The 18,113-nt window shown below is 42.7% G+C and overlaps 1 protein-coding gene across 5 annotated transcripts in view; it reads right to left on the reverse strand.

Annotated features, from left to right (window-relative positions):
* DIS3L2 (DIS3 like 3'-5' exoribonuclease 2) overlaps positions 1 to 18,113 on the reverse strand; it is a 354,056-nt gene that overhangs the window by 210,462 nt on the left and 125,481 nt on the right. For all 5 annotated transcript variants that reach the window (XM_043445967.1, XM_043445970.1, XM_043445968.1 and 2 more), the window contains exons 7-8: positions 2,321 to 2,421; positions 436 to 683 (exon numbers count right to left, since the gene is read on the reverse strand). In XM_043445967.1, coding sequence (XP_043301902.1) covers positions 436 to 683; positions 2,321 to 2,421 — 349 coding nt within the window. The remainder of the gene's footprint in view (positions 1 to 435; positions 684 to 2,320; positions 2,422 to 18,113) is intronic.

The raw sequence follows: 18,113 nt of genomic DNA on the forward strand, positions 1-18,113 counted from the left end.
ATTCTTAGCTTTTAAGCCTGGGAAATTGAGGTCCCATGAATATGCCTCCATTTTCACATATTTTAACACTAGTGTCTGAAAGGAGGGTGTGACTATTGGATGCAATGAATTCTTTACAAATTCACAAGTACCAACAGGATTCGTAACATAACAGGAAGTTAAGTAGAGGCTTAGAATGTACTTACATTTTATGCCAAAAAACAGAAACAGAAACAAACAAAAACGGTGAATGTCTGGCAATTCAAGGAACCTACAGATGACCAGTTGAGGTGGTAGCTAAGGGCCATTTCTGAGGAACTAGGAGCAAAATATGCCTAGGACCCATGCTTTAGTGAAGAAATAATAATTAAAATACACACAAAAACATTTATCTAAATGTTACCTAAATCAACTTGTGTCTGATTTTGGTAGTCTTTCTCGCCAAAGGTCACCTACCCCAGGGCAAAGTTGCTGTCCTCCTTCCAGTCCATGATGCGGCAGATGAACAGTGTGTTGGCATAGTCTTTGGGCCGGGTCACAAAGTCCTGCGGACAGTCCTTGAGAGGCACGTATATTCTAGGCACCCGGTGGTCCGAGGGAGAAAACAGGGCATATTTCCTAAACAGTTCACTGTTCTTATCAGCCAAGAGTTTGAGGAAGCCAGTCGCTGCACGTGAGTGCTTCTTCTCCAAGATGTAAACCACCTGAAAATACCGAGGATACATATATGGTCAGTGTTGTTTATCTACAGTACTAGACAACAGTTGGGAGAAGGCAGAACGTTACCCGGTCACCTCGCTGGGTCCAAGAGTTTTTCTAAGTCCTACTGAAGTACTTCTCAGTGATGCTCTGTGACTAAATGACTTTACCACAGTGTCAGTTTTGCACATGAGTGCTGTTTGCCTGGTAATTTTAGATCAAACTAAGAAACTATACAAAAAAAAAAAAAATAGAGAGAGCACCATTGGGGGGCAGCAGCAAATTGCAGAACACAAATTCCATCTACAGAGGTTGCCTCTACTCAGTTCTGACCAAAGTCAAAGTCATTTAAGAATGTAGCCCAGTGTTCCCAGATGTTTTATTTTGTCGAGAGAAGCCAGAAGCCTGATTTTTTTTTTTAACTCGAACCACTCCATTTTTTTTTTAATGAAAGCTACTAAGTCAAAATTTTTAAATATTGCATAGGTCAAACAAAAAACAAATTTGTGTGAATTCCCTGGAGGTCCAGTGGTTAGGACTCCACTACCACTACATTGCCGAGGACCCAGGTTCAATCCCAGGTTGGGGAACTAAGATCCTACAAGCTGTATGGTGTGGCCAAAAAATGAAAAAACTAAAGCACTTCTTTTTTTTTTAAAGGCACAAGTTTGTAAGCCAGACCCAGCCCATGGTCTTTCTGTTCATTAAATCTTTCACACCTATCATGTTGCCTAGTATATGGTTAGTATTCAAAATGCTTCTTAAAATAAAGATCTAGTAACTGAATAGGCACTTGGCTGGGTGGGGGAGGGGCAATAATATATATGTAATATAATTTAGAAATTCCCCATGTCGGTATGCAGGAGACACTCTCCTAACCAACTTGCTAGACTGAGCATCAACACTGCACTCCCAGGGTATACGTGCCGACAGAGAGGAGACCACGTGCTCTCACACACTTCCTTGGTACCACCCCTTCACCCAGAGCTACCCTCATAGCGAGGATCAGCTGGATCTGATCCCATACCTGAGTATGTCACCAGCATATATCATTAAAAAATAAAGTTGAATTATGCAAAAAAAAAAATTGGTTTTGTTACTATGATAACTAAATTAAATGCTTTGGAGGAACTAAAAAATACTTCATTAAAAACTACTTTTGAATTAGATATAGTCATGACAATAATAAAGGCAATTGGAGCCAAAAACTGTAAAAATCTAGGAGTCTACACTCATATTGCTTCACCGGTGCCTAAATTCTCACTTCACTTTAAATAAACCAAACCAGAAATTATCGATGTCATATTACAAGTGCAGTTTATGCAGAAAGATAACACAGAACCTCAATAAACACCTCCATACACCAAGAAAGGGCCTTGGCCCTTCAGCCAAAGACAGGCAAGTGAATATATAAGTATATGTTTAAAGTTTACATATATATATATATATATATATATATATATATATACCAAAAATATATATAAATATACATATATATATTTAAAAGATTCACTTTTTATGATTCCCTGCTTCCACTGACTTTTCTGATGAACTGAGCAACTACAGTCCTAACTGAATTGTATGCGAGGCCTGCAAGAGGAAGCAGCTACCAGCCAGACAAGTGAAAGAAACAGGCAAAGACCTTTGCTGATCTCTGCTGTGACTTCTCTGGTAACGTTCTGGAGTCCTGTGACGTGAAGGTGTTCTCATCTTTTGTCACTGGGGCACCAGCATCCTCTTTGCCTAATTTAAAACAAGAGAACAGAAGAGGAGACATCAGGTAGATGCAGAGCTGTGAGGCACACAGACTCATGGGGCTTTTAAACTCAGCCGCAGGCATTCTTGGATACCATTTACCCCAAACTATCATTTTACAGAAAAGGAAACCCGGGCCCACAGTGGTTAGGTGACTTGGCTAAGGTCAATTACGTCACCAGCTTGTATTAATGCTCACACTCAGCAGGCCACATTTTATCTGTTTAATATTATTCATAAGTTAGGTATCATATAAGTGGAGATATGTTGAATTAAACTAAATCGCCTGTGTCAAGATGCCAAAAAAACCAAATGCTATACACTGTCCCCACCCACAAGGAAGAAGAGAGACATGTTAACTTATATGCACATCTGCTGAAATAAAACAAAATCAAAATAAATGTTAACTTTTAAAAGTACTTTGGTACCAGCCATAACAAACAAAATGGTGGAAAATAGATTATATTTATTAAATAAACAAATAAAAAAGCCAACCCTGATTTTCCTGGCTTTTCTTAGTGACATTATATAAAGAGTAAAGTACTTAAAGTCTTTTAATGTTTAATTTCCTTTCTTAAAAAACTTATAAAATGCACATTCACCCAAAATACTGAAACCACATCTCTCCAGTAAAGAGGGAGCTAGGCTCTGGACCAGAAGTATTAAAACCACTCTTGAAAAAAAAAAGCAGAAAATTACACACTTCTGAACATTTAATATTTTATATTTTCATGTGTTACATTAGATTTCCCCCACAAAATATTCTTATCCAACTATCCTGGAGTTTCTAGATGTTAGGGGTCACAACCAATTCATGTGGGACCCACTCCAGCTAGCTAAGAGAGACTTGTATTTATCATCTTTTAGACATTATCATGGCCAAAATAAATAAATAAATCCTTTTCAGGACTGGCCTCTTAGCAAAGGCTCAGCTGAAAGCCAGCTTTACTCTGGGCGTACTCTGGAAACACTGACATGATCTGACCTACTGGGGCTTAAGAACCATCAATTGTATGCTTTTTCATCTATGCTAAAATCTATCTACCTAGTGCCCACTGAAAGCAGAATTCTTACTGTTTTCTGAAAAGAAAAATAAATGAAAACTTTCCCGTTGTCAATCACCATGTTTATCAGTAAAAGAGGGACATCATCTAAGTTCATCTTTTATTTTAGACCAAGTTCAGGATTCCAAATGCATCAGATGCTTCCAGAACAACCTCTTTCATACTCTTGGTGGTTTAGTTGCTAAGTCGTATTCGACTCTGCAACCCCATGGACTATAGCCCACCAGGCTCCTCTGTCCATGGGATTTTCCAGGCAAGAATACTAGAGTGGGTTACCATTTCCTTCTCCAGGGGATCCCAACTCCGGGATTGAACCCAGGTCTCCTGCACTGCAGGCAGATTCTTTACTGATTGAGCTACCAGGGAAGATTGACACTCTTAGGGAAAAAAAAAAAAAAAAACCTACACAAATTGTAGACCTATCCCGTAACATATCTTGTCAATGTGTTCTGCAGAACAAGGTAAATTCAGGAAAGATTAAGAGGCTAGAATTACCATGAACAAGTATACTCTACCTAGATGTCTGATATCAAGACCTGGCAATCAAGAAAAGGTAGTGAGGGGGTTTCCAAGATAGCCCAAAATCCTGGGCAGGCAGCTTTCTGTGATGGTCACTGATGGCTCCGTCTTAAAATGACTATTGCTTCAGATTCCATTCCAACCATAAGCAACTCTTCTGTTCTAATGGTTATGCCAGGTTGCATTCAAAAAAAAGAGGAAGTGGCCAATCATGATTTTCAGAGATGACCTTTTCAGGGTCTATAAGGATTGCTGGAGAAGACTCTTGAGAGTCCCTTGGACAGCAAAGAGATCAAACCAGTCAATCCTAAAGGATATCAACCCTGAATATTCATTGGAAGGACTGATGTTGAAGCTGAAACTCCAATACTTTGGCTACCTGATGCAAAGAGCTGATTCACTAGAAGAGACCCTGATGCTAGGAAAGACTGAGGACAGGAGGAGAAGGGGGCAACAGAGGATAAGACAGTTGGATGGCATCACTGACTAAGCAGACATGAATCTGAGCAAGCTCCAGGAGTAGTGAAGGACAGGGAAGACTTGCATGCTGCATATGGATATCCTGGAAGAAATAAGCTTGTTCAGACAAAGATGCATTCTAATATTATAGGTTAAACTGAAGCCTGTAGCCTTACAGGTGAGCACCAAAAATATGTTCAATAAATATGAAAAAACATACTGCCAGGTTAGAAAAGTGAGTCACCTTAATAAGTTTCTAACAAACCTACATCTTGGCATATCAAATAGCAGAGCTGCCAATTTAATGAGAGAAACTGTTGCATTGTTTAATCACAAGACCATTAGTTTATTCACTTATTCCACGTGTATTTATTGAGCATTGGGCATTGAGGTATCAGTGTGAATAAAAGAAAGATGATCCCAGCTCTTAGGGAACATACAGTTTAACATTGGAGTGATATTCAATAAATACACACTTGATAAATATGAAGTTATAAACTGTGATAAATGCTAAAAATTAAAGAACACTCACAAGGAGGAAGAACAGAGAACATATGATTTAGATTAAGAAGTCACATAAAGGCCCTGTGTGCAAGTGACATTTGAGATGAGACATGAGGATGGTGTGTAGGAGTGAGGAAGGGGACAAAAGACCCTGGGTGGGGAATGGTACTTGGGAAGGGGCGGAGGTGTGAAGCCCTAGGCATGGTCAAGGAATGGAAAGACCAATAGGCTGGAGCACATGAGCAAGAAAAGGTGTGGCAAGAAATGGAAATGAGAGGTACACAGGAGTCAAGTCAGATGGGGCCCTGCAGAAGTTAAGGATCCTGGGTTTAAACCTGCATACAATAGAAAGCTGGCTAAGGATTTTGTTCAAGAAAGTGACTGCCTGACTTGAGACTGGGCCAACCTAAGACGGTGGATGTAGGGAGGCCAGTGAAGAGCTACTGCCACAGTTCAGACATGAGAGGATAGTGCTACAAGGCTGGCACTGGAGATGGAACTAAAAGGATCAATTTAAGACATATTTTGGGGCTGAGCTAATAGACTTTGGTGGTAGTTAAATATGAGCGCGTGAGGATTATTACATATAAGAAATGAAGGATCACTTCAGCTTTCTGATATCTGCAGCTAGGCTGATGGCGGCATTACTGGCACAGGGAAGACTAGAGGAGGCGGCAAAAGTCAGGAGTTGAATCAGTATTTCGGAGGAGGCTCCATCTGAGAAGCCACCAGTGAGACCATCAAGTGATAATACTGAGTAAACAGTTCAACATGAAGTTCTGGAACTCGAGAAAAGAGAAAAGAGATCTGGACTCTGGCTCAAAGTATAATTTATATGCCAAGAACATCAATAACCTCAGATATGCAGATGACACCACCCTTATGGCAGAAAGTAAAGAACTAAAGAGCCTCTTGATGAAAGTGAAAGAGGAGAGTGAAAAAGTTGGCTTAAAGCTCAACATTCAGAAAACTAAGATCATGGCATCCGGTCCTTCAGGGCAAATAGATGGGGAAACAGTGGCAGACTTTATTTTGGGAGGCTCCAAAATCACTGCAGATGGTGACTGCACCCATGAAATTAAAAGACGCTTACTCTTTGGGAGGAAAGTTATGACCAACCTAAACAGCATATTAAAAAGCAGAGACATTACTTTGTCAACAAAGGTCCATCTAGTCAAGGCTAGTCATGTATGGATGTGAGAGTTGGACTGTGAAGAAAGCTAAGCACCAAAGAACTGATGCTTTTGAACTGTGGTGCTGGAGAAGACTCTTGAGAGTCCCTTGGACTGCAAGGAGATCCAACCAGTCGATCCTAAAGGAGATCAGTCCTGGGTGTTCATTGGAAGGACTGATGTTGAAGTTGAAGCTCCAATACTTTGGCCACCTGATGCGAAGAGCTGACTCATTTGAAAAGACCCTGATGCTGGGAAAGATCAAGGGCATGAGGAGAAGGGGACGACAGAGGATGAGATGGTTAGATGGCATCACCAACTCAATGGACATGAGTTTGGGTAAACTCCGGGAGTTGGTGATGGACAGGAGGCCTGGCATGCTGCAGTCCATGGGGTTGCAAAGAGTCAGACACGACTGAGCAACCAAACTGAACCGAACCATATTTATACTTTACAGCCTAAGCCGCAGAGAAGAAATTCAAACCCAAGTCACTTCAGCTGGTAAGTTCATGACGCTCAACCACTGACTCATGCTCAAGTATGGAGTAATGTACTGTCACTGTTAAGGAAGAAAGAATAATTCACTGAGGAAGTGAGTTGGGACTTGAAGGATATACAGATGTTTTGGACAAAGAAAGTTGAAGGGCATTCCAGGTAAAGGCCAGCCCTGGTACAGTGGCCCAGAGCTGTGAAAGAGCCTGACGTGGTAAAGGAAGATGAAGATTAAAGTTGTGATTTAAAGGCACAGCCTTTTCTCCTTTCCTCATCCTTGCTGGCTGGAATTGGATGTGAGAGCTGGACCTCAGGCATCATCTTGGTCCTAGAGGCTATAGGACAAGGGTGCATCCTACTGTGCAGAGAAGCACAGCACAGTTGAAGACTACGGAGCTATCCTACAGGACTTGGCCTCTACCTCTGTTCTTTTCTGTGAGCAAGAAATAAACCTTCTTATTTAAGTCAGTGACATTTTAGGATTTAATGCCACTCTCAGCAGAACATACTTCCTAACACACATGGACATGAGTTTGAGCAAGCTCCGGGACTTGATGATGGACAGGGAAACCTGGCATGCTGCAGTCCATGGGGTCGCAAAGAGTCGAACACAACTGAGCAACTGAACTGAACTGAACTGAACACATAGGTCCGTACAGTGAAACTGATAAGTTTAGATACTATCCTACCAAGCATTATAAAGGCCAGGGGCACATACATTTTACAGCTCTGAATTGGGTGGTATTCTGAAGCAGAGAAACAACAGTTAAAGAGATCTTTGAAAGCTGGGTTTACAGGCTAGGCAAGACACAATCAGAATCTAAATTAAGATAGTGGCAGTGGGAGTGAACGGAGGCAAAATTTGAGAGCAATTTCTGAGAAGGATGTTGCTAAGTGTGTTTGCATCACTATGAATGACTTAGTACAAGAAAAGGGGCTTACGTTAAACGACCTTTTGATTGAATATCAGGAAGAATGCTTTGACAGAACAATAAAACTCCTTGATGAATTACTAGAATAGGGCAGAGTTGCTGGCAGTCCTCAACAAAGGAAAAGGTTGTGTGGCTCACAGTCTTCAGTTTTGCCATACTGAAGGCAGAGCTGGCCCCATGCATTCTGTGGTCCCTTCTAGTAAAAAATGTCTAGAAACTAGCGACTACCAATATTCTTCATCTAAAAAAGAGAACTTTCTAAAAACCAGACACACTACAAGTACAGCAACTGCTCACGATGGTCTCCAAGAAACACTCTAAGAGGAAAAATCCAGTGAAATTCTAATCTCTTTATGCTGATTATCTGAAATTTCTATTTTAAACATTCAAAAAGTAAAACACCATGGTCTGCTGGAGTTGGCATTGCCACTTACTTAAAAATGATTCTGATTTGGCCTTCTCGTACATAAACAATGGATTGACAAGGCTGATGATTCTGAACACTTGACAAATTCATCGGATTTTCAGATGATTATACTGTGATGCTAAGTGAAAGCAATGTGAAGAAAAAAGCAAGGATGTGGGCAAAAAAGGTGTTTTAACCTTTCCAATGAAAAGAGTGACAAACTCTGACAAATCTAAGCTTTTCCATCTCTGAATGGTCACAGAAATTTACAATTTCCACCAGGAATTCAATGAAAACTGTCATATAAATTGGTACATGAAAACAATTCCCCTCAGATTTCTCAAAATGAGCCAATGAGGAGAACTTATTTTATAGGCCCCAGTGAAATGTAGGAATGACAACACAGGTGCTCACGAGGCCAGGTAACATTCATGTTATCCTCATTTTCTGTGCTGCAAGTTTGCCAGCCTGAGCAAGTCTCTCACTCTTGAAGTAAAGCTATTGAAATCGCCTGGTGCCAGAGAATGTTCACAGTGTGTTCACCTACATCACTTCATTTGAGCCACAACATAACTTCACACAATAGGTAGAGCAGATATTGTTATTTCAGGTTCGTCAAGGAAATGTGGGTAATGAAGGGGCAGAGCAGGCGATGACGACAGGCAGATCCTGGTACTGTGGCAGCCTATTCTCCACATAAGCAAGAATCAGAGCATCAGGGGAAGTGCCATGAAAACCTACGTCAAGATGTTGCTTAAGGACTTCCCTGGTGGTACAGTGCTTAAGAATCTGCCTGCCAGCGCAGGCGAATGCGTTCGATCCCAGGTCTGGGAAGATTCCACATGCCACGGAACAACTAAGCCTGTGCACAATAACTACTGAGCTCACGCTCTAGAGCCCAAGAGCCACAGTTACTGAGCTTACAGGCTGCAACGACTGAAGCCCAAGTGCCCTAGAGTCTGCGCTCTGCAGCAAGAGAACTCACCAGCGCAATGAGAAGCCTGTGCGCCTCAACAAAGAGTAGCCACTGGTTGCCACAACTAGAGAAAGTATACGTGCAGCAACAAAGACTCAGCACAATCAAAAATAAAATGAAATAAATTAAATTAAAAAATCAAACCCCACAGTTCCGTTTTTTTGTGGTTTTTTTGTTTTTGTTTTTGTTTTTGTTTTTTTTATTAGTTGGAGGCTAATTACTTCACAACATTTCAGTGGGTTTTGTCATACATTGATATGAATCAGCCATAGATTTACACGTATTCCGCATCCTGATCCCCCCTCCCACCTCCCTCTCCACCCAATTCCTCTGGTTCTTCCCAGTGCACCAGGCCCGAGCACTTGTCTCATCCCACCTGGGCTGGTGATCTGTTTCACCATAGATAGTATACACGCTGTTCTTTTGAAACATCCCACCCTCACCTTCTCCCACAGAGTTCAAAAGTCTGTTCTGTATTTCTGTGTCTCTTTTTCTGTTTTGCATATAGGGTTATCGTTACCATCTTTCTAAATTCCATATATATACGTTAGTATGCTGTAATGTTCTTTATCTTTCTGGCTTACTTCACTCTGTATAATGGGCTCCAGTTAAAAAGACATTGCTTAAGTGGCCATGGGACTCCCTGAAATGCTCAAGGGCATACCATACTCAAGGCAAGTATGGTATGCCCTTGAGTATGAAACATTCCCTGAAGCATCAACTCAGTGAAGGTCCTGGGTACCTGTGGGGTGTCAGGCACTACAAATGACCCTGGCTCTGCCCTCAGAAAGCTCATGTGCGGGAACATGAAAGTGAAAGTCACTCAGTGTCCAACTCTTTGCAACCCCATGGACTTATACAGTCCGTGGAATTCTCCAGGCCAGAATACTGGAGTGGGTAGCCTTTCCCTTCTCCAGGGGATCTTCCCAACCCAGGGACTGAACCCAGGTCTCCCACATTGCAGGCGGATTCTTTACCAGCTGAGCCACAAGGGGAAGCAAAATGTAAACACTACTGAAAGTACACGGAGTTGGTGACTACAGTAAGAAGGGGGCTCGGGAGTTTGACGGTGAATCCCTGAGCTGAAATGGGAGGGCTAAGCAGGAGCTGGCTAGATGTATGCACATGCAGAGCATTCCAGAAAGGGAGAAAACCAAGTGTAAAGGCACACAATCAAGACCAAAATGAGAAGAACAAAAGTTCTCTATGTCTAAACATGTTTCAGGGACCAGACTACAAAAGGCCTCACACTAAACAGCAAGTATTTTACCTGTAGAGATGGAAAGACATCGAAAGATTTGAGAATAACGTAATCAGAACTATATTTGATGAGGAGTCAAGGGTCAGCCTATTGCTCCTTTGAAGATAATCTGTCTTTTTCTCTAGCTGTTTTTGAGATTTTCCTTTTGGTTTTCTGTAGCTTCATCTTGATGTATCTAAGTTTGAATTTTTTTTAATTCTACATATAATCATTGGTCATAAATCTGAAGTTTGGTATCTCAGTTGTTATGGGAAATCTCCATCATTACCTTTAAATTTCTCCTTGGCTCATTTTCTCTCTCATCCCCTTTCCAGGTCTCTTATTTAGACCTCACTCTATTCTCTATGTCTCTAACCCTCTCCCTCTGCATTTCCTATTTGTTTTCTCCATATTTTACTCTGGATAACTTTTTCTTACTGTCTTCCAGTTTGTTAATTTTTCTCTTCAGCTTTATTCAATCTTCATCCATGGATGAATGTTAAATTCATCCATTGAGTTCTTCTCTTTAAACTTTTAATCAATATACTTTTCCTCATCCACTGAGTTTTAAATTTCATTACTGTTATGTTTACTTCTAGAAGTTTTATCTGGCTCCTTTTTAAATTTGCTATGTCACATTTCAGTTTCCTATTCTTTGCAGATATATTCAAGCTTATCTTTTATTTCCTTAAACAGTAGCTTTTATAGATGGCAATGATTCCAATAACTGATGACATCTATGAAGGGCTGTTTCTGTTGTCTGTGGTTGCTGATGATTCTTGCCCTTCAGTATGGTTTCCTTGGGTACCTGGTTATATTTATGTGTTGGTTACTGAATAATTTGAGGCCTAGGCTGAAGAAACCTTCCTTTTGAAAGAGTTTCCACTAGATTTTGCCAGATACCCTGAGGCACAACCAACCCATAAACCAATTCAAGACTCGATTCCTTGGTTGATCCAGTCAGCTTGAACCTGGGCTGCAATTCCACAAGAGAGTTGGTATGTTTCAGGTCTACCCTCAGCCTGATAGTGTAGTCCTTTGGGGTCCCAGTTTCTCAGGAGAAATCTGGGCTTTATTTCTGTCCCCTACAACCACTGGCAAATCTGCACTCTTGCATGGGTTCTCCATTATAATTTTAACATGGTAATGCCTATGAGTTCTCTAATGCTTTAAGAAGAAAGTTGGGTTTGGTTTGGTCTTGGTTTTGTATTTTATCCAAATATTTTTTGCTGTTTCAGTAGGAGGGTGCATGACTGAGTAACACTCAACCGTTACTATCAACAGAAAGTCACTAGGGTTTGTATCTTAGAAATATTTTTCAGGTGGCAGTGTAGAGCCTAGTAAGCAGTGACAGGAGGGGGAACAAGAGAGGGAAAGTGGTAACCTGTGCAGGAAACACAGCAAGGAAGGTACTGTGATAGTGCCCAATGCTACATTAAGCAGAAGCACAAGGGACGGAAAGAAGAGCCAGGTAGTCTCACACTGATTTTCTCAGCAACCCCATGAGGGAAGCATTACTATTCTGTTTTTAAGAGCAATCAACAGTTCACAGAGGTAAAATAACTTATCCCAGGGTTCATCCAAGGAGATGGTTAGTAGAGGTGGTGTCAGAACCTAGTATGACTCCAAATCTAAAGTCTTCTCACCACAGCATGACAAGATCTAGAAGAAAGACAGGTGAATGTGGGTGGGTTCCAATGAGGAGATAGGATGGTTGCCAAAAATTGCATAATTCACTGAAAGATATCTGTGGATTTTCAATTTTAGAAGGTGCCAAGTGATAAACAGCTCTCTAAATAACTTCATTGCTTCCACTCACAGAAATAACAAGATTGGTTAAAAGCATGAGCTTCGGAGTCCCAAGACCTAAAATCAAACTAGGTCCTGTGATCTTGAACTTGTAACTTTGAACAAGTTACTGCCTCTCTCAACTTCCTCCTTTGGAAATCAGGAACAGTACACGTGAGTTATGTTTTCATGTAGTGTCCTGGCAGAAAATACATTAACAAAAATTGCTAGATATTACTATTAATGTTGCTGTTGTCACAGTTATTATCATTAGCTCTTGGTAGTCAGTTCTGAGTAAATCCAACCCTGTTACCCTAAACACAGCTGACTGGACAGGCACTGGTATGCAGGACAATGGCAACATTATAAAATGGGTCACACTTCCTCATCTGTAAAATGTAACCCATCTTATAGAGTTAGTGGGAAAGTAAATGAAATTAACGTATCTAAATGTGCTACAGCGGCTCGAGCACAGCAAGCACTCAGTAACTGCTATATAACACGTATTTAAATTGCCCGCACTTTTCTGTATGCTAGGTGCATTCTGTGCAAAGGAAGGAAGGAGAAGAGATGGTGCTACATCGGTAGGCATTGGCTAGGTCAATGTCACGAAGTTTGGATTTATCCTAAAGGCAATGGAGAGCTAGGGAAGGAAGCATACAGAGGACTAACTGTTAGGAAAACGCCATGGGAGGAAAAAAGCCACCTCTAAGGACCGGTGGTAAAGGCCTTTACTAAGCGTCGCTCTCGGGCAGAACTCCCGGGGGCGGGTGAGTGAGGAGACAATGGGAGTCTGCGAGGTATGAGGGGTGGGGAGGGGTTTTATAGCCAGGGTCGGCGTCCAAGCCAGGTCTTTTCATATAAGGAAGAAAGCGCGGGCTACAGCGGTGGTCAGTGTCTGAGGGCTCTATGTTGGTACCTGATTGGACCAGGCTGCAGGGGGCCAGCCCCTGGAAGTTTAGCCAGCCTCCGGAATTTGCCTTGCAGCACTTTCCCGGGGCATGCCCCGACCTTTCACTAACATAACATGGTTTAATCAGCTCACACCAGTGGCTGTATGGGGAACAGATTTAGACATGAAACTGGAGGCAGAAAGGCCAGGTAGCAGGTGACTTCAATAAATCAGACTAGTCGCAAAGGGAATGGAGGATTCCAAATAGAGAGGTATTTAAAAGGCAAACTTACCAGATTATTCAGATGCTAGTGGGGAACTAGAGGCTGGGGAGATTACATGGGGTAGAGTAAGGAATGGGAATGGAGTTCCTTATGGATCAGTGGTAAAGAATCCACCTGCCAGTGCAAGAGATGCAACCCCTGGGTCGGGAAGATCCCCTGGAGGAGGAAATGGCAACCCACTGTAGTATTCTTGCCTGGGAAATCCCATGGACAGAGAACCCTGGCGGGCTACAGTCCATGGTGTCGCAAAAGAGTCGCAAAAGAGTCAGCAACTAAACAACAACAACAAGGTATGGGAAAAGATTGCCTCATTTCCTTGTAATAGATGTTCTCAAAGTATAGTTCCCCGGCCAGGAACATCAGCATTACCTGAAAACTCTTAGAAAGACAAATTCTCAGACCCCCACCCCAGACCTACTGACTCAGACCCTCGGGGATGCAGCCGAGCCACTGAACACACCTCCCAGGAGACCCTGATGCCCACTAAAGTGAGGAACCACTGCTCTAAACGATTATGCACTGACCCACTAGAGGAAGAGTTTTCAGGCAACCAGGCAGGGACGTAAGTGCAGTAAGACTTGGTGAGTTTGAGGTGCTGGCTATGAGATAGATCTGATGCTTAAGAGAGAGGTCTGGGCGGGAGAGAGAAAAGAGCATATTACACGTGTACATAGCACAGATGAACAAATAGACCTGTTCCCCTGGAAGTGGTTCAGAATCAGAAGGGAAGAGAGTCCGGAGCAGAGCGGTCCTAGGAATAACAGCAGGAACAGCATTAAGAAGGCACAAGTAGAAGAGTCTGCAAAGTAACGTGAGGCATGATCAGAAAAGGTAAGAGAACCATCAGGCAAACATGAAGTCAGAGAAGCCAAAGAAAGCAAGCCTCTCAATAAGGAAAGTATGGTCGGCAGGGTACATGTGGTGACAAGGTCACAGGAGGAAATGAAGTGAAGCAGAACACAGGGCGTGGGAACTGGGGGGTCGAGGGTGTGTGTGCACCAGGCTCCGGAAGGCTGGCTGTGAAAGCGGGCGCGGCACAGGGTGGAAGCTGTGGGGGAGAAGGAAATCACAACACGGTTCCTTTTATGCTTTTAAGATAAGAGAAGCTTGAACACAGTTAATTGCTGATAGGAAAGAATCAGTAAGGAAGGTGTGGTTGAAGAGGGCACCATGAAGAAAGGGAGGGGACCCTGGGCAGGAAGGGATAGGATCCAGAACCCAGAGGGAAGGACTAACCTCAGGCAGCAGGACAGAGACAGGCCGCCTTCACTGCATCAAAATAAATGAGGTGGGGGATGAGCCTAGACACAAGCCAGTTGTTCTGTCCGGCGGTGGAAAGTTGAGGGGGTTCCACAGGGGAAGCGGGTGGGCAACAGCTCTTGTTTTTTGAAACACAGAAGCCAATTCATCTGCTGAAAAGTGCTAGGGGAGGCGGAGGATACGTAATACGTTCAGAGGTAGGTTCCACAACCCCAGGGGAGGATTACAAACGAATGGCATCCTCAAACAGCCCCCCTGAACATGCCAGGCGCCGTGCTCCATGAATTCAAAACAGTGATAGTAACTAGCTACTGAGCACCTATGGCACATGTCTGGCACTGTTAGGTGACTTATATGCCCTACCACATAATATTCTCCAATAATCCAATGAGGTAGGCACGTTTAGCATTCCAATTTTCAAGATGAGGCTCTAAAAGATAGTTTAGGAACTGAGGATCACGAAAATTAAATAACACACTTGCCTGTGGATACCAGCTAGGAAATGACAAGGGCAGGATTCAGTCCTAAATCTCACCCTCTTCCCATGATGCCTCAGAACCTTCAAGATTTGAACAGCATTAATGGAAGTGCTAGCTGCTGCAGTCCATGGGGTCGCAAAGAGTTGGACATGACTGGGTGACTGAACAACAAAAGTGGGAGGGAGAATGAAAAAGAAAACATGATTTTAGAGAGATGTGCCTGAATAAGGTACTAGGAGAAGTTGATCAACTCCTGGGCCCATCCTGAGTTTGGGTGACTATGGGATGTAAGTGTGACTATGTCCTCCACTCACTCTGGAGATCCAGTTCTACATCGTGGGGCAGAGGTTGGGATTGTCAATCAGATGATAACAGTGCCTGAAAGCAGACAGACGTGTACAGACCAGGAAAGAGGAACAAGAGGAATAAATGGATGAAAAGAATGCTAACACTCCAGCATTAAAAGGAAAAAAACAAAATCCCGTCACGAACCAGTTCCCTTCCTTGTTCTAATGAATAGGCTGATGAGAGATGAAGAACGGGGGGACTCACTGTGGCAGGACTCAGTCACCCTTCTCACCAGGCTGACCATGGAGATACGCGCAGGTTCCTGAGTTGAACCTATGCCCTGGATACAGCAACTTTGGGGGCCCAAACTTGAGTCCTTCACAGGGTCTTCTCAAATGGGGCTTTGCACTGATTCCCATTTCCAGCTGTTAACTATATTAATTACATCATCAACATCGCTTTTCTTTGAGCACGCTCTGCTCCAAATCTTTCCCTTGCCTTAGGAGAAACCACTTTTAAATTTCTCTCTACTAAAGCTTTAATTGGTTTTGAGCTTCATGGCTCCCCAAAGACCCAAAATGTAGGCACACATACTTATGTGCTCCCATCTACAGCTGGCTTTGACTTACTAATTCTGCATCTTTCCCCACAGATGAATGACTCCTCCAAGTTTAAGCTGACTTCCATCTGAGTTTTTCTTAAAGGGACCAAGCTTGACCTGTTACTTTTCAGTACCTGAAATAACAGTGTCTGACTAATGTTTCTTTACCTGCCTTCTAAAGATTAGCTATCCATCAAAACTTCAAAAATTGAAAAAGATGCCGTGCTATTGTAGAGGGTAGAGACTGGCCTCAAAGCATAGGAAGCTAAAGAAAATGAGTTTTGCTGTGTTTTGAGCCGAGATCCCACATATAGCAAACATATATATGTGTGTGTATGTGTGTGTGTGTATCTCATGTTCTAAGTCCCTTAAAGCACATGTGACAGTTTATCCTCTTGAACATTTCCAACAGGGATAATAAGATGCAGCTCACTGCTTGGGCAAAAGGGAAGAATTAAAATGCTGCTTCTAAAGAACCAGCCCCCTTTATCAATTCAGTTGTTATTATTAAATACCTAAAAATGGCAGGGCTCCAAAATAATCATTACCAGGCAAAAGAAAACAGTTTAAAGAAGAAAAAAATTCTTAGAGGTTACATCATTCCTGAGACCCATCAAGCCCCCAGCAAATGGAACAATGCACCACTTAAAAGTAGCTAATGTTTGAAGCTTCTTTAATGGAAAATTGCTTCTCCTTAATAAGGTAACAAGAATAGCTCTAAATGCAAATCAGGCAGATCACTGCTGCCAGGTTATATAGACATGGATGAGTCACTGCTTCTGATGCCTAATTAGCAAATCTGAAGGTTTTATAATGGATCCTGTGTGGCTGCTATGGAAAAAAAGGATTCAGGTGTTAGACAGGAGAACAACTAGTTTGGTCCTTCTTCAGTTTCAAAGGAGGAAAGAAAAATCTGTTGCAGAACATTTGCTGAGTACAAGACTTTGTTCTGGAGGTTAAAAGTAGATGAAAGGTGAGCAAAAACAGTTATATGAGGGAAACAAAGAAGATAGTCAACCCCAATAATATCAGTCATGGAAAGTGAACTGAAAAAAACATAAAAGTAACTGTAAAGAAGAGTCACACACAGAAAAAAAGAAGTCACAGAAAGGAAAGGTCACACATTTAGTTGGAAGAAGTAAGTGCAGGCTCATGGGGAAAACCTCTTGTGGTGAGTGGACTCTAAAGAGGGCCCCCAATGACTCTCACACCTCCTGTTCTTCACACGATGACATAACTCCCTCCTCCCTCTGAGAGCAGACAGACGATGACTTGCTTCTATCCAACAGAACATGGCCAAGACAACAGGGTGTCACTTCCATGATTAGGTTCCAAAAGCCTGTAAGTTCCAGTTAATAACAGACTCTGTCCCTTGCTGGATCTGATGAAGCCTGCTACCATTCAGAGAGACCCATGCCAGCAGCCGGCAAGGAAACAGGTGCTCAGTCCAAAAGCCCACCAGGAACTGAGGCCAGCCAACAACCACATAAACTTGGAAGAAGACCCTTCCCCAGTAGAGCCTTCAGATGACCAACACCTTGACTGCAACGTTGTGAGAAACCCTGAAGCAGAGGACTGTGCTGGGCCATGCCCGGATTCCTAACCAAAGGGGAAGCTTGTTTCCTCTACTCACAACAGTGAGGATACCAACTGTATGGGTTTCCACACCAAGCAAGTCTCTAGTTCTCTGTGGATACTGCCTGCTCGTCCTACAGTTTAATTCAGTCCTGACACTAACTATCTGGGATTAGCACAGGCTTCACAAACAAAGGGCTCAGCCCCCCAAAACTGCCCCTGCCCACTTCAGACACCAAACGCAAGCTGTGGGTCTCCAGATACCCTACACTCTGAGTTGGCTACAAATGGAGGGGTTCCCATGGCCCCACCCTCAGGTCTGATAATCTGTCATCATTATGACCGATGGGTCATCACAGAACCCAGGGCAGCATTTAACTTACACTGACTTACTTAGTATAAAGAATATAGCCAGACAGGGATACCAGAGGCCCAGAAGGACCCCAAGCACAGGAGCGTCTGTCCCCATGGAGCTGAGCGGTGCACCACCCTTCCAGGACGTGGACGTATTCACCAAGCCATAAGCTCTCCAAACCCCACAGTTCAGGACTTCTTTATGGAGGCTTCACCACATAGGCATCAGCAATTATTAATTCAACCTTCAGTTGTTCTCTGCTCCCTGAAGGAGGCAGTAGGGCTGAAAATGTCAAGCTTCTAAACATGTGTGAAATGGTTAGAATCATTTCATGAACAACCCCATCCTGAAGCTATCCAGGAGTCCATCAAGACTTGCCACATAGAACAGTAAA

Source organism: Cervus canadensis, chromosome 24 (genome assembly GCF_019320065.1).
Source record: "Cervus canadensis isolate Bull #8, Minnesota chromosome 24, ASM1932006v1, whole genome shotgun sequence".
Classification (NCBI taxonomy): domain Eukaryota; kingdom Metazoa; phylum Chordata; class Mammalia; order Artiodactyla; family Cervidae; genus Cervus; species Cervus canadensis.